This window comes from Grus americana, chromosome 1 (genome assembly GCF_028858705.1).
Source record: "Grus americana isolate bGruAme1 chromosome 1, bGruAme1.mat, whole genome shotgun sequence".
NCBI classification, from domain to species: domain Eukaryota; kingdom Metazoa; phylum Chordata; class Aves; order Gruiformes; family Gruidae; genus Grus; species Grus americana.
Genome location: NC_072852.1, coordinates 193,333,883 through 193,356,789, shown reverse-complemented (window position 1 = coordinate 193,356,789; position 22,907 = coordinate 193,333,883). Strand labels below are relative to the sequence as shown.

At 37.3% G+C, this 22,907-nt stretch overlaps 1 protein-coding gene across 7 annotated transcripts in view; it reads left to right on the top strand.

The window, feature by feature from the left end:
* Positions 1-22,907, top strand: part of NBEA (neurobeachin) — a 517,855-nt gene that overhangs the window by 429,457 nt on the left and 65,491 nt on the right. For all 7 annotated transcript variants that reach the window (XM_054837772.1, XM_054837762.1, XM_054837753.1 and 4 more), the window contains 2 exons: positions 9,819-9,959; positions 19,030-19,149. In XM_054837772.1, the coding sequence (XP_054693747.1) occupies positions 9,819-9,959; positions 19,030-19,149 (261 nt within the window). The remainder of the gene's footprint in view (positions 1-9,818; positions 9,960-19,029; positions 19,150-22,907) is intronic.

Sequence of the window (22,907 nt, the reverse complement as noted above, 5' to 3'; positions counted from 1 at the left end):
AAAGTGTTGTGGGATCCCTCAGTATAAAAGGGGTGTAATTGTCAAATTTTTCTGGTGTTTATTATAATAATATCTGATAGGTTTCATTTCACAATGGTTTTAAAAGGAAAAATAGATTAATGATTTTTTGCAAAAGGCAGTGGCCAGTTAGTATGAAATGCCTTACTTTGTGCACTATGGCTGTTACGCATTACTTCCATCCTGTTTCAATTTGTGGATTATCAGTAAAAATCTTCAAAATCAGATGTAGTTGAAGTATTTCCTTGACAATTCTGTTTTCATTTTCGGTATCGTCCTGTATCTGTAAGTAAGCCCCTTCTTTCCTTGTTAGGGAGGTAAATCCTGAGTAGCCTCGTATTTAAAGGCAGGACTTAGTGATTTATTGTTCACATTATTGAACTGGGGTGTGCCATCAAGCCTCAGCCAGACCTTTGGGGCAGGCACACACAGTATCCTTCCCATGAGGAGCTACTTCCTTTTGTCAGATTTTACCATGCAACGGAGAAATGTTCCTGCAGATTTGATGGCAAATCAGAACCTCCAGCTAAGCTGTTGATGGATAAAATCTCCTCTGTCAGTTCCTGACCGTCTGTCTTCCTGCAAGTTTGCCCTTCTTAGGTTTCACAAAGCCTCTGTCCTTAATATTTAGTAATTAATACCCCTCAAACAATCTTTTGAAACAATTTAGAATTCTAACAGTATTATGTATGTGGTAAAAGCCCACAAAAGCAATGAAATTAAAAACGAAACTACCAATCATGATTTATTTTCTTGGTTTAAGATAAGTTTGGTAGCTAAATATAGATACTAAATCTAACTTCTTTTAAAATAATTAATTTGCGTGTTATTGTACAAAGTTCATACAAAGCTCCGCTGTCAGTTATAATAATTGACTGTACTCCTTTTGAAAATTTTTAACCTTTGATTCCTAGGCTTTCTGTATAAAATATGATACACCACCTTTGCAAAGTCACAACTCCTAATTGAACACACACTACAAATGTAATTCATATGTTTTGTGGAAATAAAATTAGATGTGTTTAGTTTGCTTATGATGTCAGTGACAGAGTAAAACATATGCCTTTTGCATTTAGCTCAAACTTAAATATTTACATTTCTGCAAAACTGTCTTGAACATGTAACTTCTTTCCTTCCATTCCATTGTGTTCTCTTTTTATGTAGTGCTCCTTATTGTGGTAGTACTTTTACATCCAAATGTTGCTTGTTCATGGAGAACAATCATATTTAAATATTAGTCTGAAAATTCCTTTGCCTTTTTTGTTTGAAATGTTTGGAAATTCCTTTATCAAGGCTTTTTTTTCCCCTTTACATATAATTTGAAATTTAAAACCAGGGCCCATGGGCATGGAAGGTGCCGTAGCAGTAGGATATATTGGACCACTCATTTGATTAGACAGTGTAGGCTCAAGTTTTATTCATTACATATACAAGGTTAAAGGTTATATTTATTGTTTGACAGGATGAAAAGCTAATGAAAGAGGCTGTCATAGATACATAGATTATCTTTTCACTATCAAACCACCAGGTGATCTGCTTATTTTCTTCTTTATTGAGATTTCCTTTGGAAGAATGCCTATGGTATTAAACATTAGTACGGGAAATGTGTATGCAGTCCTTACTGTACGCTGAGGGTTTTTTTTGGGTTTCAACATACTTAAAATGTGATATGGTTTGTTTGTGCAAAATTGTCTGACTTTTACTCCTAAATTATAGTGAATGCATGGGTTTGACATACTGCATTGTCCCTGCTCATTAAAGTGTAAATGGGAATTTCTCCTCATTTACTTCCAGTCATACATCCTGTTAAATAAAATGATTTCTTCACCAGGCAAAGTAATACTAATATTGACATGTGTATGAGACATCACACGCCCATTCATTGAGTGGAAAAAATTATATTTTGTTAATATAGAAGGTGTTTGACTGACGGGTGGTGATAAGCATAACCACTTTTCCTTATTACTGTGCCATTTCAAGAAAAGGAAGTGATAAAGCCCCAAGGCTTCTAAATGTAATAATGCAAATGAGTGCATCGAAGTGTGAATATTTCAAGGCAAACCACACTTAATACTTCCAAAAATGTGTATGCTGTGGAATGGAGTTTATGGGCTTAGCAAGAGCCACTCTCACTGGAAAAATGAAATTAGTTTCTGCAACTTCTTATACTTCTCTCTTTACCACACAGAATTCTACTACTAGAAGAAAAATGAGTTTGATTCTCATTTGGTTTAAGTTACAGAATTAAACATTTTTGTTTCTTAAATAAAAAGTTCATTTACTGAGTGAAACTCTGGTACTTTCAATCTGCCAGAACTCTTACATTTGCCAATGTTGATATTGATATGTTGAAGAAAAGCTGTTTACAAATTTGGATGAAATTAGAATTTATTTAAAACCTTAAAGTACCATCCTAAGATGTCCTACTTAAAGGTTGTTCTTTAGTGTATTTTTTATAATAAAAAAGCAAGCAGTCAGGGAAAGCTACGTCTGTATTCAGCCAGAGCCAAATAAAGCCACGCTCAAGATTTCTTTTGTACCCAGCTACAATTTTGCCCAGTACATTACAAAAAAAAAAAAAAAAAAAAAAGAGATAAACAGATAAGGTAGCTGCTGTATGAATTAGAGTCAAGATAAGCAGAATATTTCAGTGGCCAGATAAATAGGATGCTATGTTCAGTTCTGCTCTCATGAGAGAATGTAGTTCTGTGAAGATAGCTGGCAAAACAGTAAATATTACATGAGCTAACATAACATGTCCAGTGGATATAAACACTAGATGTATTGACAATACACTGGTTCAAAGGCCAGATGTCTAAAGAGATTAGCCAGATAAAAAAGAATGACATGAATAGCAGTGTGTTTTTAATGTTAAAGTAAATACTTACTTTATTTTTAAATGGAAAAAGAAGCATAAAATAAACTCAAACAGCAGCTTTTAGTACATCAGAAGTGAAGTGGCTGAATAGGCATTGTCATACAATAAGTTGTTTTGCTAGGTTGGGGTAGAGAATATTGTATAAAACCATTTTATGAGAAGTTAATACTATTTGATATGAGTCCTTACAGAGGGCTTTTTTAAATAAAAAGACAAATAGTGTGTTTGGAAAAAGCATTTTATAAGACACTATAGAAAGAAATTTTTATTTAATGTTCAAAACAATTTGTTTGACTCAAATTCAGTTTCTGTACTAGTCGTAATGGTTAAGGTACTGGACTGACATGGATTGAGCTTTGCCTTTGTATTGTTTGTACAAGTCATTTTAATTAGTTTGCATAGCAGTAGAATTTCATTGAAATCACAGATTCACAGAATGGTAGGGGTTGGAAGGGACCTCTGGAGATCATCTAGCCCAACCATCCAGCTAAAGCAGGATCACCCAGAGCAGGTTGCACAGGATCGTGTCCAGGCGGGTTCTGAATATCTCCAGAGAAGGAAACTCCACAACCTCTCTGCGCAGCCTGTCCCAGTGCTCGGTCACCCTCACAGTGAAGAAGGTTTTCCTCATGTTGAGATGGAACTTCCTGTGTTCCAGTTTGTGCCCATTGCCCCTTGTCCTGTCACTGGGCACCACTGAAAAGAGTCTGGCCCCTTCCTCTAGACATCCACCTTTTAGATATTTATAAGCATTGATGAGATCCCCTCTCAGTCTTCTCTTCTCTTCTCCAGGCTACACAGACCCAGCTCTCTCAGCCTTTCCTCATACGAGAGATGCTCCAGTCCCCTCATCATCTTTGTAGCCCTTTGCTGGACTCTCTCCCATAGGTCCCTGTCTTTCTTGAACTGGGGAGCCCAGAACTGGGCACAGTACTCCAGATGTGGCCTCATGAGGGCAGAGTAGAGGGGGAGGATAACGTCCCTCGACCTACTGGCCATACTCTTCTTCTTAATGCACCCCAGGATACCATTGGCCACCTTGGCCACGAGGGCACATTGCTGGCTGATGGAGAACTTGTTGTCCACCAGGACTCCCAGGTCCTTCTCTGCAGTGCTGCTTCCCAGCAGGTCAACCCCTAACCTGTACTGGTGCTTGGGGTTATTCCTCCCTAGGTGGAGGACCCTACACTTGCCCTTGCCGAATTTCATTATGCTGCTCTCTGCCCAACTCTCTAGTCTGTCCAGGTCTCGCTGAATGGCAGCGCAGTTTTCTGGTCTGTCAGCCACTCCTCCCAGTTTTGTATTGTCAGCAAACTTGCTGAGGGTACACATTGTCCCCTCGTCCAGGTCATTGATGAATATGTTGAATAAGACGAGACCCAGTACTGACCCTTGAGGCACACCACTAGCTACAGGCCTCCAACTAGACTGCACCGCTTATCACAACCCCCTGGGCTCTGCAATTCAGCCAGTTCTCAGTCCAGCTCACTGTCCACTCATCCAACCCACACTTCCTAAGCTTGCCTATGAGAATGTTATGGGAGACAGTGTCATGCTGAAGTCGAGGTAAACAACATCCACTGCTCTCCCCTCATCCACCCAGTTAGTCATGTCATCATAGATTGGTCAGGCATGATTTCCTCTTGGTGAATCCATGTTGACCACCACTCCCGATAACCTTCTTATCCTCCACATGCTAGAGATGACCCCCAGAATGAGCTGTTCCATCACTTTTCCAGGGATGAAAGTGAGGCTGACTAGACTGTAGTATCCTGGGTCCTCCTTCCTGCCCTATTTGAAGACTGGAGTGACATAGGCTTTTCTCCAGTCCTCAGGCACCTCTCCTGTTCTCCATGACCTTTCAAAGATGACTGAGAGTGGCCTAGCAATAACATCTGCCAGCTCCCTGAGCACTCATGGGTGCATCCCATCAGGGCCCATAGGTTTGTGGATGTTGAATTTGCCTAGATGTTCTCTAACCCGATCCTCCTCAACCAAGGGAAGGTCCTTCTCTCGCAAGACTTTCTCTTTTACCTTCAGGGTCTGGGATTCCTAAGGGCCAGCCTTAGCAGTAAAGATGAAATAAATGGAAATAAAATTATTTTCTTGCATTATGTGAAGATACAGGGATAGATCCATAAATAAAATTTATCTCCATTTTATAGCCATGATATCAGATGAAAACCATAGTAGTTGTCTTTCTGGACTGAGAATGGCACTGTAATGCTATGTAAAAGTGACCAAAACTCCATATACCCTACACATTTCACAAGAAATGTGAGAGGCTACCACTACTGTAGAACTTGTTCTGTAGCATGACACATGCCTCATTAGAGTAAAACTGTGTTAGGTGCTAGTTTGCACAACTGAGATTTAAAGTCTTTACAGAAAATGCATGTCTCTGTTGAAGGATGAATTGTTACCAGTTCTTTGGGTAACAGCATATTGCCACATGGACATTAAAAAACCACTAAGGAAGCCAGGGGCAGACTTTGAATTTACTCCATGCTATTTTATTTACGGAAATTTTCACTTTCAGAAAATGCCTGGTCATTTGGTACGCACAAGCTGATCTATTTGTGGTTAATCAGCAAGTTTTTAAATTGCACAACAACAAAAAAAGAGAGATTTGAGCACTTTCCGTTAGCTTTTTCGGTGTGTATGGTTTCCTACATCAGGGGAGATTTAAGTCCTTTCCATTAATGTGCAGAGAAGTGGTTCGCACAGGGATCTCCATTACTGCACAGAAAAGGAGAAAAAGGGGATCAGATGTTCCTTGTACTTCTTCGCCACAAGCCAGAGATAACTGAGGTAACGCTGAACCAGAAGCTGCAGAGTTGTATGAGCATGGTGCAGTTCCCAGCTCTTCTCCCCGTGCAGTGCTGCACTGACACAGCTGTACTAATTCTGAGATTCCAGTTGTCATCTCTGCAGAAATGGTGCTGTGTTTGCACGCCAGCCCCTCTACAGTTAGCTCAGGGATTTCTGGCACACCTTTGTACTGCAAGCTATAGTCATATAGTCACCTAAGCAGTTTACCCAGGGACAGTAGAAATCTTTGTTGAATGATGGAAATGTATCTCCTAAATCCCAGGCTACCATCCAGATCAATAGTTCATCCAATCCAGGATCTGTCCAGAAAAGTTGAGGTGAGACTTTCTAGCTGAAGACCAGCTCAATCTCACCCCCTTTTTTCTTTCTTTCCTTCTCTCTGGGGCAAGGAAGGGTAATTCCCAGAAAAGATTATTCCCAGAGATTTTCACATGAAAATTTCCATACCATGCAAGAAGAGAGATGACTCTCATGATATTTCACTTAAAAATTCCATTTTATTCAGCAGATATTTTGTGCATTTCAGCATTTTTCTTCAAATGAATCCTAAAGTAATTGAAAGAAAAATGGATTCTGACTCTGAAAAGAATATTGATGAGGATGAAGGTAATCTTCAGAATGCAGCTTTTTAGATTTATCATTTAATAAATTGAACATGTGTCTTCTGAAAGTAGATTATTTTAGCTACTTGTGCAGGCATTTTTACATGAAAATGGGAATGCACCATCTTACAACCTTATATCTTTTATCTTTTAAATTGAAATAGCACTTCTCCCTGAAGAACCTAGAAAACATGATGGTGTGTTTGCATTAGTGTTTTATGTGACTTTGGAAAATTGTCAAGTTCTTGAGAGAAAATACCTTTTTCATTAAAAACAACAATGTATATGTAACTTTTTAAAAAAAAAAATTATTTAAAGCTATGGGTTAAATCATCATTAAAATTTTTCTAGTCTATAAAATAAAATAACTTGTAATTATTTTTGACCATCAGTTATGCTTCACAGCTCTTGTTACTGTAATCAATTTACAGTGAAGAATAAAAACACATAGCTTATTTGATGAAAGATATCTGGTCAGCTTCAAATATATTTTGAAAGGCCTGGAGTTTTGATTTTCAATCTTGTATTAATCACCATATCCCTTCTCTACTGTGCCTTCAAACATATATGTACACTAATATCGTGATGGATGATGCTTCTGTCGACCATAGCCTCACGATTCACTGCAGCATAGGGTAAGATGCACCTTCACAGTGGAGGGAAGAGATATTCTCAGTATTCCATTACAAAATATGAATCATAGAATCATAGTATGAATAGAATGGCTTGGGTTGGAAAGGACCTTAAAGATCATCTATTTCCACCCCCGCCCCCGGCCCAAGGGCAGGGACACCCTCCACTAGACCACATTGCCCAAAGCCCCATCCAACCTGGCCTTGAACACTTCCAGGGAGGGGGCATCCATAACTTCTCTGGGCAACCTGCTCCAGTGCCTCACTGCCCTCATAGTAAAGAATTTCTCCCTTTAATCTAAATCTCCCCTCCTTCAGCTTAAAGCCATTACCCCTTGTCCTGTCACTCCATACCCTTGTAAGCAGTCCCTCTTCAGCTTTCCTGTAGGCCCCTTCAGGTACCGGAAGGCTGCAGTAAGGTTCCCACTGGAGCCTTCTCTTCTCTGGGCTGAACAATCCCAACTCTCTCAGCCTGTCCTCATAGGAGGGGTGCTCCAGCCCTTTGATCATCTTTGTGGCCCTCCTCTGGACTCAGCCCAACAGCTCCATGTCTTTCTTGTACCAGGGACCCCAGAGCTGGATGCAGTACTCCAGGTGGGGTCTCACAAGAGTAGAGGTGCAGGATCACCTCCCTCGACCTGCTGGTCACACCTCTTTTGATGCAGCCCAGGCTAGGGTTGGCTTTCTGCACTGCAAGTGCACACTGCTGGGTCATGTTGAGCTTTTCATCAACCAACACTCCCAAGTCCTTCTCCTCAGGGCTGCTCTCAATCCAGTCCAATCTCACTGATTTGTCTGCCATTTTGCGTTTCTTTCTCAGAGGGAGTGAATGTTTCCAGTTAACAGAGTAGGGTGGGAATTACTCCTTTAGCTTTTGAAATGTGCAATTGGGGACTGGAATTTGTTCTGTTAGTGAGGTGGATGCACAGTACCTTGATGAGGATGGTATTAGCAGGTCGCATGCCGTCCTCAAAGCAACCCAGAGCCTTGATATAATTTATCAAAATGCACATAACTGCACAGTTTTTCAGTCTAACAGGAAAAGAATGTCTTTTAATAAGTTACTCTATCAAGAAAGTGGTTGAGCAACCATTTTTATACATCGGTAACTTATAGGCTATAAGAATGCCAGTAGGTTTCCTGACAGTGCCAGGATGTGTAACAAAAATGAGCATAAAAATCCAAATATTTTTTTTTTTCTGTTTCCAGTAGTTGGGAAACAAGCCTGGAAAGCGTTAAGGAATAGCTCATGCTTCTCTTTCAAGAATGTTTTGTGAGGTCTTGCAGTGCAATCTGCATCAGATAACACTGATCTTTAGGGATTACTCATACATTTTACACGTATGAGAAAGCTATTAACATCTCCATGACATGGCAAAGTATTAAGCATCCAGAGTGTTTCACGTGAAAAATACGGAAATAATAATGTTTTAAAATGTAAGTGTTCATCAAACACTGCTATTTAAAAACAAGCTCTAATATGTAAAATTGGAAAACAGCATGTTCTGTGTCAGCATTTTTAACAGGCATCTCAAAAAGCAGCGCTGAAGGAATAAAATACTTGTAGGTATAAAATTGTTCAATTACATATGTAGTGTACTGAAACACAATGATTTGACCTTGTACTAGTATTTCCATTCCAAATCACTTTGGATTTTAACTCAGTAGAATAATTGTGCTGTGAAATAAAATGCAAGAATACCTGTTAGCATTTGAAAAGGGTCAAAATCCTTCAGCATATGTTTGTTTTCCAGGTGTAATTCCCTTAATAATATAAATTGTAACTCTTAATTTTTGATTAATACAAATCAAGTAATCATTTAAAATTATAATAAGTTTATACAATTATTTGGTGTGGAAGTGTGCTCTCCTCTAAATATTAAACTCTCTGTGTTTGGTTAATTTTAATACAAAAGCTAAAATCTGATGATTCTTTGCAGACCGGTAGTAAATACACTACTACTATCTCATCTGGAAAAACAGATTTAAGATCACTTATGTATTTCAACATTTTATCTACTTTCTGTTGTATTTTCTTTATCCCAGTGGCTTTTGTATCTCACAATAACAAATATATTTTACAAAAAATTATGAGATAAAATGGGTTAAAAAAAATCATAGAAAAGCATGTAACCCCTAAGTAGACACACCAAAACCAACAGCTCCTACTACTGCCTTACATTTCTTTTGTTTTTTACCTGATTTGTATAGGTTGTCTGTTAAGTATACTCAGAATGGAGTTTGAATTTGTGAATAATTTCCAAATTCTATTGTTTTTAAGTACAAAGCTTGTTGGTTTTGCTCAGTAAAACCTAGCTTTGTTCAGTCAGAAAGTAGATCCAGTCCTGCAGGACTACGCATGGTTTTTAAGTATTTCTGCTTAGGATCACCAGACACCATCAGCAGTTCCGCGTGAAATCTTTTCATCATGAACTGTGCATTACAAAGTATCCTGTGTGAGCAAAAGTCAGTTTTCATTAGCTGTGTGATTATGGTGAATGACAGCAACAGAAATATTAGTTTGGCCTCAATGCATTTAAAATGCAGTTTTAAAAGTCTATTTCCAGAACAATGTTACTGAATTAATTGGAAAACAACTCATACTTCAAGAAGGTCTTGAAAGTTTGCAGATGTAGATCACTTACTTATATTTCTCAGTTAAAATAAGGAAAGTCATAAGACTTTTAGTACACAAAGCCTTTGAAAAGAAATTCTAAGATTATAGCAATCTGAAGGGATTACTACAGCATGGAATGAGTTTGGTTGCAGTCTCCTATGTAGTGAATCTTAGTGCCAAATTAACGTATGGCACATCAGACATGCTGATAATATATTTGACCTCTTATCCCTTTGCAGCCTATTGGTGCTTTGAACCCAAAGAGAGCAGTCTTCTATGCAGAACGGTATGAGACATGGGAAGATGATCAGACTCCACCTTATCATTACAACACCCACTACTCTACATCTACTTCTACATTGGCCTGGCTTGTTCGTATTGTAAGTATTTCTGGATCCTGGATTTCATTAATATCTTTATCTATAGCCTCTCTTCTGTCATTTACCACTATTTCGATTTTTTTAATGAAAGTATCTTTCTATCAAAATCTCATTGTTCTTCCCTACCTTAAAATCTCAGAAATTCTCTAGGTATACTGTGTGTACTCATTTGTAGTGATCAGAGGGTCCTTCCTACCCAACCACTCTGAAATTTATTTAGACACAAAATTGTGGTGGTGTAAGGATACATATGATGAAGAAAATCCATCTAAAACTAAACCCACCTAAAAAAATGTCTCTAGACAACATGGAGAGCTGATACTACTCATATCTTATTTTTTTATTTTCAGCTAGGGACAGATATATACAACATTAAAGAAAAACCTTTTTTAAAAAGCACATTAAACTATGTCAGATTGAGAGGGGAATTATAGAACCAGTTTTATATTAAAGCAGTATGGGGTAATATTTTATGCAAATGAGCTATGCTTCTCAATGAATTAATATCTTACAGTTTTCAGAAATTTAAAGATGTAGATTCTAACTTCAAACTGCTATTTCAACTCTGGAAACCTCATGCTTAAATCCCATCCTCAAAATCAGATCAGGGCCAAACTTCATAGAATGAATCTGAATTCAGTTTTTGTGTTAACACAATGAATTACAGAAAAAGGAGTGCTGATGAGAGACTTAAAGTTTCACAGAGAAACCTGAATTAATGAAAAATTGAGTCACTATGTGATTACTGAACTTAAACTACACCCTGCCAATAAAAATCCATCGTGTAAGGTGTATTCTAAGCATGTTTTGCACACAGTCAAGCAAAGCAGAGCCGCACAAAGCCAGAGATCTGAGTTTTCACTCATCTCAGCTTCCCTTAGACACGTCCTGTTTTTCTGCTCAGAAAGGAAGAATTCGAGTGTCTATGAGTTCAGGGTAGTTCTTAACCCGTGGGAAACTAAACATTGATTACACTCCTATATGGGGTGATCACTGTACTCCTTTTAAATGTTGCTAAATTATTCATGTACTGTGAATACATTTTATGGTTCACATGTGCTTCTTTGTTGCCTTAAAGTATATTAAAAACAGTGGTTTTATTTGCATGTTTATCTATTAATTTTGGCTGCTATTCAACAAAAGATCCCCTCTTGCTAGTCGGCAAATTCTTAGGTCTGAAAGTCTGCTTACAGGCTGAATGTACAACACACCAAGGAGTATTCATTTCCTGTATTAGGCTAATGCTGTGTCATTTTTACTACTGTTGTTTATGTAATATTGTAGGTGTTCTTGCTCTCTTTCTTTTCTGCCCTAAAAGAGCAAGAGAACAAGGTCTCTGCCATGATGGCCTTGCAATATAGACCTGACAAATTGTGTTTGTTTTAGGGCAAACAATATCTATGAGAATAGTGAGCAGAAACGGAAAAGCAATGCTTTCTGGGGAAGCGATTGCTGATGGCAAGAAAGTGAAAACGACAAAGGGGGAATTTAAATATGGGGGCACACCTCGATAGGTATTTTGAAGATTGTTTAAATAGGAGTGACCAGCAAAGAAGAACAATCACTAGTGGGAGGAGACAACAGAAGTGAGAGGGAGACAGACGTGGGGAAAGGTTAAAGCTCAGAAAAAGGAAAAAAGAAATAACATGATGAGATCAGATAGGGCTGCATATGGAAACACAAAATAAAGATTTGGGATTAAGTGTGTATAGGAACAGTAAAAGATTATAGCTATGAGGATTATAGAGTCATACTGATCCTTAGAGAGATATTTTTGGCTACAAAATAAAGGATGAAAAATCCTAAGGGAGAAGATTATGCCAGTGAAGTTGATAGATAAGGCTAAGTCAGATTTCTGGAAGTTAAAGCAGGATTTCTTGCTTGTGAATTTTTTGAGCTAGTGTTTTGGTATGAATTTGTGAAGAAGACTGTGTAAGAACATTTTATAAAAGGTAAATTACAGTCTAGTCCACGAAGAGGAAGGTGACAATAAGAGATGCAGGGATTCAGACAGAGAAATGCTTCAGTATTTTAAGAGATTGGAGAAGATTCATTGGAAGAGATGTGTTACAGTAGAGCTTTTGGTAGAAAGTGACATCAAACTGAGAGTGAAAGAGAGGAGTGGAAAGTAAAATCATGGGAGAAAACTGAGTAGACCCAAGAATAAAAAAAAAGGGAAAGAAAAAAGGGAGAAATGGAAAAAAAGTGAACAAACAAGCAAACAAAAAGCTATGACAAAAAGTGTATTTGGAATGAGATAATCTAGATAGAAGTGGAGCAAAACAGTACAGAGTAATGGGGATTCAGGGGGAGAAACTACATGCCTAGACCTTTGTATTGGAGGAAACAGAAGTTGCAGTAGGAAAAGTAGTTTCAGCCATTCTGAAGTATGTATATATAGAGTTGTGTAATTGCCACAAAACCTTAATTTTTTTTTTTTTTGAATTTGCTTTTTGGCTTTGAAAGATGCAATCTGGTTCCTGTCAGTTCTCTTCACAACATTGCTTGTAATATCATATTTCTGAGTCAATTCTGTGATAATCTGCTCCCTACTGCCTTACTTTTCCCTCTGTTGCTTTCCTTTATCCGACATATCAGGCTACTTTTATAAAAGGCACTTTGTGCCTTAGTCTCAGTTCTGTCCTATTTAATTGATTTTGATATCATCAATCTCTGCCTTCATTTTATCATTAATAAACTTTTCACTGGCGGTACGGTTTTCTCTTGAATTCTTTTATGTACTAAGAGTGTCCAGTGAAAATCTATTTTTAAAATTGACCTATTTCATTATGTTTTTAAAAATATGACAGTGGCTTAGCATATAATATGTTGAAGCTACTGATAATTACAGCAACTATAATAATTTTATTATTAATTTTTGTTCTTCTTCTGCCTTTCATTATACTTAATAGAATAGGGTGCAATCTTTAACTGAAGCCATGGGCTACTAGCGCATCTGCCAAGCTTCTGTTTGTATTTTCTGTGAGTTGGTTGTACAAGTCCAGGTATATTCCATTCTCTTCTACAAGAACGCCCCTCGAAAAATGAAGGCAGTTTCAGGATAAGCAATGGTTCAGCCTCACCAGCCCATATATCAGATTGGTTATGGTCACTTTTGAGGGTTATACAGGAGACCCTAAAACTCTCCCACAGCAAGATAATGCACACACCCTTTTTCTGTACAGACCCCCTGCACACACACGTACGTGTCTGCATGCAATCACTCATATATGAATTGAAATTATAATTCTTAATTAACCTGTACATGTTTATTTAAACTAGTCCATTGTGCATTTCAGAGCACTCCATAACACTAGAATTCTGAAAGGTCAGGAAACAATCTAACTAGCTTAATAAGAAATGAACTGAGCCACAGCCTAGAAATTTTTAATGCTATAATTACAAATGAATCCCGCATTTTCTCTAAAAGTGTTAGGTTTATATCCATACTCAACTGTTTCTTGAAAGTGATCAGCCTTCTTTCTAAGTTGAGAGGTAGATTATTAAAGGTTAGGTAACTACTTTACAGAGATAGATAACGAATGTGAAAGTCTACCGTATTTCTGAGTCAGGTTAATAATGATGACAAAAATGAACAGAAAAGACTATTGTTTGTATAATATTGCCTTCCTTTCCCTTGAGGTGTTACTGAAATCAAACCATGATTTAACATTTTTTGCACATCACACATCTTTAGGTCTAAACCTAAGAAATTCAACTTATTCCTTAGGAAATCTGAGCCAACGTCACCCACAAGTTTGCTCCAGCAAACAGAATAAAAGGTATTCTGGAAATGAATGCACTGTTCTGTTGACACAATTCCATTTTTTTATCAATTAAATTAAATATTCGTAGTTTATGGATAGGTGACCTGGTTCAAGAGTAATTTTTTTCACGTGCTTTCCATGTGGGCCAATGAATATTTGAGTTGCAGTAGGTAGAATACTTTAAACAAAGAATCTTACGTAAGAATGCCATATACTCCAGTGACCTGAATGTCAGCCTGAAATGTAGATAGAAGAAAACAGAAAAGTAGTCAGAAGAATTAATTCTGGCTTGAATGTGAATGTCATCGTTGTTTTCACATTTTAAGGTGAAATAGGCTAGAGTTATGGTGCAACTGGATGCTCTCAGTAGTTGCTGTTGAAGTTGTGTTTGCATGAATCAGTTACATTGTCATTGAAACAAAGACGAGTATTAGAGAGCGTGATTCTTTAATGTTTTGGTCAAGAAGTTTGTAGAGAATAATTGGTTTCCAGTTGCTATTACAATAACTAAGTACTTGTATCCAGAAATTCTGGATTTATTGTGAGTCAGGTCTGATTGAGCCGAAACTAGTTTTTAGTGAGATTCAAAGGTGGGGAGGACTTGAAATCCTCTTGTAAACAGAGGAGAATCTGAGTCTCCTATTTGGTAGGTCTGAGCAGGACAGTTGCAGATGTATCAGACAAAAGGTCTATGTGACTTTGACAATACCCAACATACTCTCTTTTTCTCCTCTTATGAATGGCTGAAAAGACATTCTTGTTTGACATGTCTCAGAATGACACATCCCTTCCTCTTCCCTCCCCTACTCCCACCATAAATGATTCAAATGAGACTAGGCACTGTTAAAAAGGGAGATGGAGGGAGAGAAGTGTTGTTGAATGGAAAAACTGCTTGTTCCCACAGCTCAAGCTTGTGTTCATCGTGATCAAGTACCCCACAAATTTCTCTTCTTGTTGGCAGTGAACAAGGCATGAATTTTATTCAGAATATTAGGAACGAGTGAGATGGGGTTATAATGACAACATTGTGCAGCTTTATAGCTTTCACAGCAACAAAACCTTTACATGAAATGACAGTAATCGGTATCATAGAATAACAGTATTTAAATGAGTATATTGAATACAGATATGAATTATATTTATATAATACAAGCACTTGACTTTCCAGAGAATAAAAATTACATGAAAATTATATGAGAGGTCTGAGATAAAGCAACTGAAAGCTCTGAATTTCTGTTAAGGATTAAAAATCCAAAAAGATAGACACAACAGGTCATAGCAGGATGGCATAATAGGACACCCTGTAGTGCTCAGCTATTAAAAGTTTAATCCTTGATTATGAATTTTATTGCTTTTGTATATTTGTCTCAGATGCTTAAAATAATGTTGTCATGGAATTTTGGATTAATATTTTTACATAATTTATTGTAATTACATCATTTTTCTGGTTTCTCCATTTTGTTTTTTTTTTTTCCATCAACTGCTTCTGATTTCAGAACCTCAGCAGTGACCCACAGTCTGCTGCACAATGATATTCACAACAAATTACATGTATCTTATAAAGAAAAAAAGTGATAGGTTGGGGTTGGTAGAAGACAGAATTATTTGTGCTCATATCAACAGTATATGAAGTTTTTCAGTACAGATAAGCTGGAAAAATAGCATAATTTGCAAAGATTACTATTGCAAATGTATACAGAGAATTGGAGTTAAAACTAAAATAATTCTAAGGTTGAAAGAATTTAATGTACATTTAATGTTAAAATTATAATATTAATAGAATTTTAGGCTAAATTAATATAATCTCATTCCTGTGTGTATTGTTTCCAGTCTGCTAGCTCTGGGTCTGAATCATACGCTTTTTCATTTATATTTTACATGAAGTTCACTATATGAAGCACTGTAAAATCTAGACACATAAAAACTTAATTTATTTTCTTTCAGTATTACAATTAATTGTGATAATTTTATGCTGCTCATCAAGTTGAGCTGCTGTTTTAAATTTTAATCTTCTATTCAAACTATAAACCTCTTCCTCACTTACCATGCACTCTTTCAATATTGACAAGTGCAAACAAACTCATTCTGCAATGGGAGTTAAGGTCCTCCAACAAGAAATGATATTGTGACTATTTAACATACACTAGGATTCTCTGATGGGAATAAATGCTCTGATGAAAGTATATTTCTTAGATTCTTACCCATTGTTTTGAATGTATCTTTTTAATATAAATCCCCAATATTCTAAGAGAAAAAAACACATGGAAGAGATTCCACTATTCAATTAGCAGTAGAATGACTTGCATAAGGAAAACGATTTCATATTTGCACTGACATACACTGAAAGTTAAGATACTGTCTCTGGCTAAAAAAAAACAACAAAAAACCAAAAAAAATCTTTGTTCAAATATAAACAATTCCCTTAAGCTACTTCAAAGGTACCTGCATCCTATCATGACGGTAAAAGAGATATCCTATTTCTTCTCCTTCAGAGACAGAAATTTAGTTTTTCTCTTCTTTGATAGAAAGTAGCCTGTGTTGACTGTATGATAGAAAAGATTAATTGGGAAGACATGTGGAGTAAAGATTAGAGAAACAACGGTCTCTGACAGTCTGAAATCACTCTTTTATTTTCCTCTTCTTCTTGGATTCTTTCACTACTTTTGCATCCATGCTTTCCTTATGTATATTTTAATAGCTTTTAAATGCTATGGAAAATTAATTACTTCTATTGTCTTTAATCTTGGGTAATTTAAAAACAATGTGTATTATGTGACATAATTCCCCTCAAAATTTCTTTATTAATGGAGGACTTGCCTGCTTTGTTCAAAAGTTTCGGAAAAGGAAATAGAGCATATATAGAATAAAAATCAAATACTAGATGGGTAATACCTCTGTGCCTGGGAAGATCAGGGAAAAGATCCTCCTAGAAGATACACTAGGGCACATGGAGAACAGGAAGGTGATTCGAGATAGCCAGCATGGCTTCATGAAGGGCAAGTCCTGCCTGACCAACCTAGTGGCCTTCTATGATGGAGTGACTACATCAATGGACAAGTGAAGAGCTACAAATATTTTCTATCTGGACTTCTGTAAAGCCTTTGACACGATCCTCCACAACATCCTTCTCTCTAAATTGGAGAGAATTGGATTTGATGGGTGGACTGTTTGGTGGATAAGGAATTGGTTAGATGGTCGCATCCAGAGAGTAATGGTCAACGGCTCAATGTCCAGGTGGAGATTGGTGACAAGTGGTGTTCCTCAGGGGTCCACGTTGGGACCAGTACTGTTTAGTATCTTCATCAATGACATATACAGTGGGATTGAGTGCACCCTCAGCAAGTTTGCAGAGGACACCAAGCAGAGTGATGCAGTTGGCATGCCTGAGGGACAGGATGGCATCCAGAGACAACTTGACAGGCTTGAGAGATGGGCCCATGTGAACCTCATGAAGTTCAACAAGGCCAAGTATAAGGTCCTGCACCCAGGTGAGGGCAACCCCAGTATCAATACAGGCTGGGGGATGAAGGGATTGAGAGTAGCCTTGCAAAGAAGGACTTGAGGATATTGGTGAATGAAAAGCTGGACATGAGCCAGCTATGTGTGCTCACAGCCCAGAAAGCCAACCATATCCTGGGCTGCATCAAAAGAATTGTGACCAGCAGGTCGAGGGAGGTGATTCTGCCCCTCTACTCTGCTCTTGTGAGACCCCACCTGGAGTGCTGCGTCCAGCTCAGGGGTCCCCAACATAAGGAGGACACAGACCTGTTGGAGCGAATCCAGAGGAGGGCCACAAAAATGATCAGAGGGCTGGAGCACCACTCCTATGAAGACAGGCTGAGAGAGTTGGGGTTGTTCAGACTGGAGAAGAGAAGGCTCTGAGAACACCTTATAGCAGTCTTCCAGTACCTGAAGGGGGCCTACAGGAACGCTGGAGAGGGACAGTTTATCAGGGAGTGTAGTGATAGGACAAGGGGTAATGTCTTTAAACTAAAAGAGGGTAGATTTAGACTAGATATAAGGAAGAATTTTTTCACAGTGAGGGTGCTGAAACACTGGAAGAGGTAGCCCAGAGAGGTGATAGATGCCCCATCCCTGGAAACATTCAAGGTCAGGTTGGACAGGGCTCTGAGCAACCTGATCTAGTTGAAGATGTTCCTGCTCATTGCAGGGGGGTTGGACTAGATGACCTTTAAATGTCCCTTCCAACCCAAACTATTCTATGATTCTATGATTCTGTGATTCTATGATTCTATGAATACTGTAATAAGAATTATGATCTGGTGATTATGAACTGCTTTGATTAACAAAATTTCCAAATGATGAGGACATGTAAGGAAATAAATTTGTGTGTGAATTTAACGAAAGGGACACTTTTTCAAACATTCCCCCTCAGACTTTGGCAAAGAGGAAGAAGTAGTTTCCATCCATGTGGACATATTGCCAAATATTAATTGAATCAGAGAGCTAATTGAGTGGTGCTGGAAAACCAGGGAGTTGGCAATGATCTCAGTATTGAGATTCTGCTGTCAAATTAAGGATTTGGTCCCCTGTTAACCCCTTCCCTGCAGTGGATTGTGGTGACATAAAAATGAGTTCTCCAGACTGTCTAAGACTTGAGCTCTTCCTACCCAAAATTTAATAGCTGTTTCCATTTAGTAAGTATTGGGAGCGTGCTTTCAGATAGAATTAGCAAAAGTGAAAACTCTAAATGTTTCTTCTCTGTACCTCTGCCCCAAAGTAATGGTAAAGCTAGATATCCTGTAACCATAGTCTGCCTCATAATGACCACAGAGCCATTCTGCCCACCATGAGGCGATATGGAACCTACTGATATCTTTTAAATTAAATGAAAAGGAAAATCCATGTGGGACATTTTTTAGATATTTTTTTGTCATACTATCTCACAAGAGGTAAACAAAGCATGGTAATATAAATATCACAAAGGTTGTTTACGATGGTTGCAGTGAAGTAGGCAGACTGTGAACTGGAACTAAGCTACACAGGTCGGCCACTGATGGGTAATTAGTCTTATGGAAGAGTAAATATATAAAATAACCTTTGCTGCCAGAACTCAGGATTTGTGTGTGCAAAATGTCTTAGTGCCAATAAATGTGTTAAGATATTCAGTACAGATACACATATTCAGTGCAGATACACATATAACTATGAGGTGCCATATTTTTTTCATTCTGCCTTTATGAAGTATTTTGATCTGCAAAAGTAATTTGGATTTTGTCAGAAACCTGCTGCGTGATTCGTTCTGCTGTTTTCTTAATCCGCCTTCATTTCATTGACTACAGGAGCCCTTTACAACGTTCTTTCTAAATGCAAATGATGGCAAGTTTGACCACCCAGATCGAACCTTCTCTTCGGTAGCCAGGTCTTGGAGGAACAGCCAAAGAGATACCTCAGATGTGAAGGTAACATATACATTAAATACATTGATGAATGTGCACTTTCATTTATGGTATTTTGGTTTATGGAGGGACAAAGAGGGCTGTTTGTTAATTTCATATCTTTATATTCACTACACGAAGGATAGTTTAAATAAAAGGTAGATGTTACTAAGGATTATTGTTCTAACAGAAACAATCAAAGATTCTTTGAAGTTGAGTGGACAAAAGGTGTTTTGTTTTTAGAGAAAAACAACCTAACTGATCTAATTTAAATCAGATAATCAGGAGATGGAGAAAAGCCCAATAAATTGTTCTTTCCTGCTGTTAACTCAATATTTGGCCCACTCTATAAAACACAGCAGGAATTGGATTTGACCTTAAAGTGTCATATTGTTATAGCTTGCCTAGCTCTGGGTTTGCATTGCCTGGGGCAATTAATAAAGCATTAATGACAAGACCCATTTAAAATGTTGGCTTTTCTGTACAGCTTTAGCTTTTACTTGACTGTGCCTGGGGATATTATGCAACAATACGCATTAGATTAAAACAACTTCTACACGATATACAGAAACAGCCGGAGAGCATGGTGATTTTACTGTTGTTATTCCTTACCTATTGTTAAATACAAAGGGTTATTGTTCATATACATGGGACCTTATCAGAAAGAACCCAAAATCTAATAATATTTTGAATAATACATTCCTTTCTTGATTCTCATTTTCTAGTAATAAGGTAGGCAAAGGCTGCAGTATACCATTAATCGCTCTTTTTTAAAAAACTTTATTTTAAAGTGAATATATCTCTCTTGTATTTTAATACTGCCACTCATACGAGGAAATGATAAAGTCAAGGTCACATTACCATTGTATTTTTGACTTAACTCGACAAAAGAAGACGATGTAAATTTGTTGACTTATTTTTATCCCAGAGCTCCTGTTTACATAAATATTCCAGCAGTGTCAGAAGTATATGTGGACAAACCATGTTGTTATTATTCAGTTACTAGTTACAACTAGAATAACAAATTGTAAATTGTATGGCCATCTTAACATATGGGAGAAAATGCTTCTTAAAGAAAAGGAATTAACCTAAACCTCTTGCAACCCATTTCATGTTTATTTATGCTCCTCTGGAAGTCAATAGTATTTTAAATGCTATCACCGTTACCTTTGTAAGAAAAAAAAGGAAATTTCAGAACTTGGAAGGAATTTGATTCAATATCTGCTATATTTGAAATGCAGCTATTTCTTCAAAGTCAAAGTGCTGACACTTTGATTTTTCCCTTTCAATGAAATCTGCTTTTCCTGGTATTTCACAAGAATATCTGGGAAAATGGCCTCCTAGGAGTGGGACTGAAACAAAAGATAAGAGCCTTAAACTGAGGAATAAGGGAAGACAGTTGGAAGTGACTGTAATCTTCTTGTCTGGCTTTAGTACGCAGGAGGAGGGCAGTTAAATACATGAAGGCATTGCAAAAGATAAAGGAATATCTGTGGACAGACAGAGGGATGGTATTCAACTAGGGTATATCATTAATGAAAGGATTCTTCCTAAACTAGCAACCGAATGAGTTATCAGTAAAACAAAGAACTGAAATGTTTGTATGAAAATACTGGGAGTCTTGTGAACAAAGTGGGGTAATTTAAACTGCTGCTGCCAGCTACTGCAAGGATGCGGGAATTATGGAGGGATAACAGTTGCATTAGAAAATGTATTTGAATTTTTAAAAAAATCCAAGTTATTAAAATAAAATGAGTATTAAAAAGATGCTCAAAAGTAGATGCCTTGAGAAAAGGAAGGCAAAATGTGAAGATGTGGGGTAGCTTTGTACTTTAACGTCATAGAATTTAAAGAAGGGAGTTAGGGATAACTTGGATAAAATAGTAACAGTGCAGGGTCAGAGTTGCATTGGGGGAAAGATTGTAAAATAATGTATTCTAGAATACATTTGGGAGTCTGCCGTAGAGCCCCAGAGTCAGATTTAGATATATATACATTTCTGTTATGCCATTAGAAAGAGAAATACTACTTGGAGCTAAGTCATTACAGAAAATCTAATATGGGAGGCACAGATGAGGTATGTTATCCAATAAATGTTTTCTCCAGATAATCCCTGACCTGTCTGTTCAGGGATACTTTAGGGATTAAAGATGCTGTTTAAAATATGGTTTTGTTAATTAATGAAGATACAGGGAAGGTAGATTTAGAAATTAACCTTGTATTGATTTATTATGCGTTGAGTCAGCTTAAGATAAAAATAGATCAACAAAAGAAGATTTGAAAACAAGCTAAAGCTTTAAAAGATGCCAAAGCAAATAGAAAAAGTTCATAAGCTATCTAAATACACAAAATATAAAAAAAAGGATAGCAATGAGAGGAGACTTTTTTAGTGTATTTAATACCATCATTCAATGTATTGCATCATCAAATTAATTTATTATATATTGATACAAAGCCACTACTAGAGTAAGTCTACTGAAGTACACTTCAGTAACCTAAGCAATATATGTCAATGCATTGCTGTTTTGTGTTCAGTTTAATGAGGAAAATTAAAGATCAGCAGGATGGCAGAAAGCTCATAGTGAGACTGAAGCTATATCTGTAGCATTATAACAACTAGACTATCTCATGGCATCTAAATTCCACCTAAAATAGTCTGATTAGTGATTCATTTGCTTCAGTGCTCTTATGTTCTTGGAGAACACAAGTTTTTGTTTGTTCTGTGTTCAATTTTTAGTATGCATCCATGCTGGATAAAGCAAATTCTTAGTGCTTCGTTTGCTGGGAACTAGCTAGTGGATTATATACCCAAACTGGAGGGAGCCATAACAGCAGAAAATGTGTTTAAGGAGTTGGATACAGGAAGAAAAATGTATGTATGTGTGGGGTAATTAATGTCTAAAAGTGAAGACATGGTATCATAAATGCTATAAAATATGCAAACATATGAAAGGGAGAAGAATTTTTTGTCAGGGAACAAAGAGGTAAACCTCAGAGGAAAGGGATCAGAGTTGAAAAATGCTTACTTAATAAACAGAGTATGAAAAGTTAAAGTGGAATTGAGTATTCTCTGAATTGGAATATCCTCGCAAGGGGAAGTAGTAAACCGCTTATTTCTCAAGCTTCTTAGAAACATAGACTGGCAAAACACTGGGAAAGCATCAGGGGCAATCATGAATTGGCAAGAGGATGCGCTAGTTGACCCTTTAGGCCCTTTCCATTTGTAGAGTCTGTGTTTCTTAGCGATAAATCAAGAATGAGTATAGCAGCTAATTGTTGCTGTTTGTTGCTTAAGATCTTAATGAACTGCATTTCTCAATGCCATGACACCAGGGCCAACTTTTCCCTGAGGCCTCGGAGTTCATTCTGCAAAAGGATGGGAAACTGAACTATTATTAATACTACAAATGCCCCATTTTTTCTGATTAGTTGTGCTACTGCTTGGAACAGTAGACTTACTTTTAAAGCATTTTAATCAAGTTTCCAGGGACTGGAAAAGCAGTGAGTTTTGGGGAACTACCAAGAAACCCCCTCAAAATCTCTACCCATTTTGCCCACTTTCCTAAGAACAGCAACTACTGTCTTGCACAACAGAAGACCTTCAGCTCTGAGAGTGTGAAACATCCAAAAATTCATGTTCAGCTGTCTGGTAACTTGTGATATTTATCTAGCAGTCCTGTGAGAAAGCAGTGTGCAAAAGAGAAGATGTATAGAGGTTGTGTGTGAGTACAAAATCCTAAAGCATGTTCTCTGTCAAAGTGTTCTGCATATTTGTGTAGCTG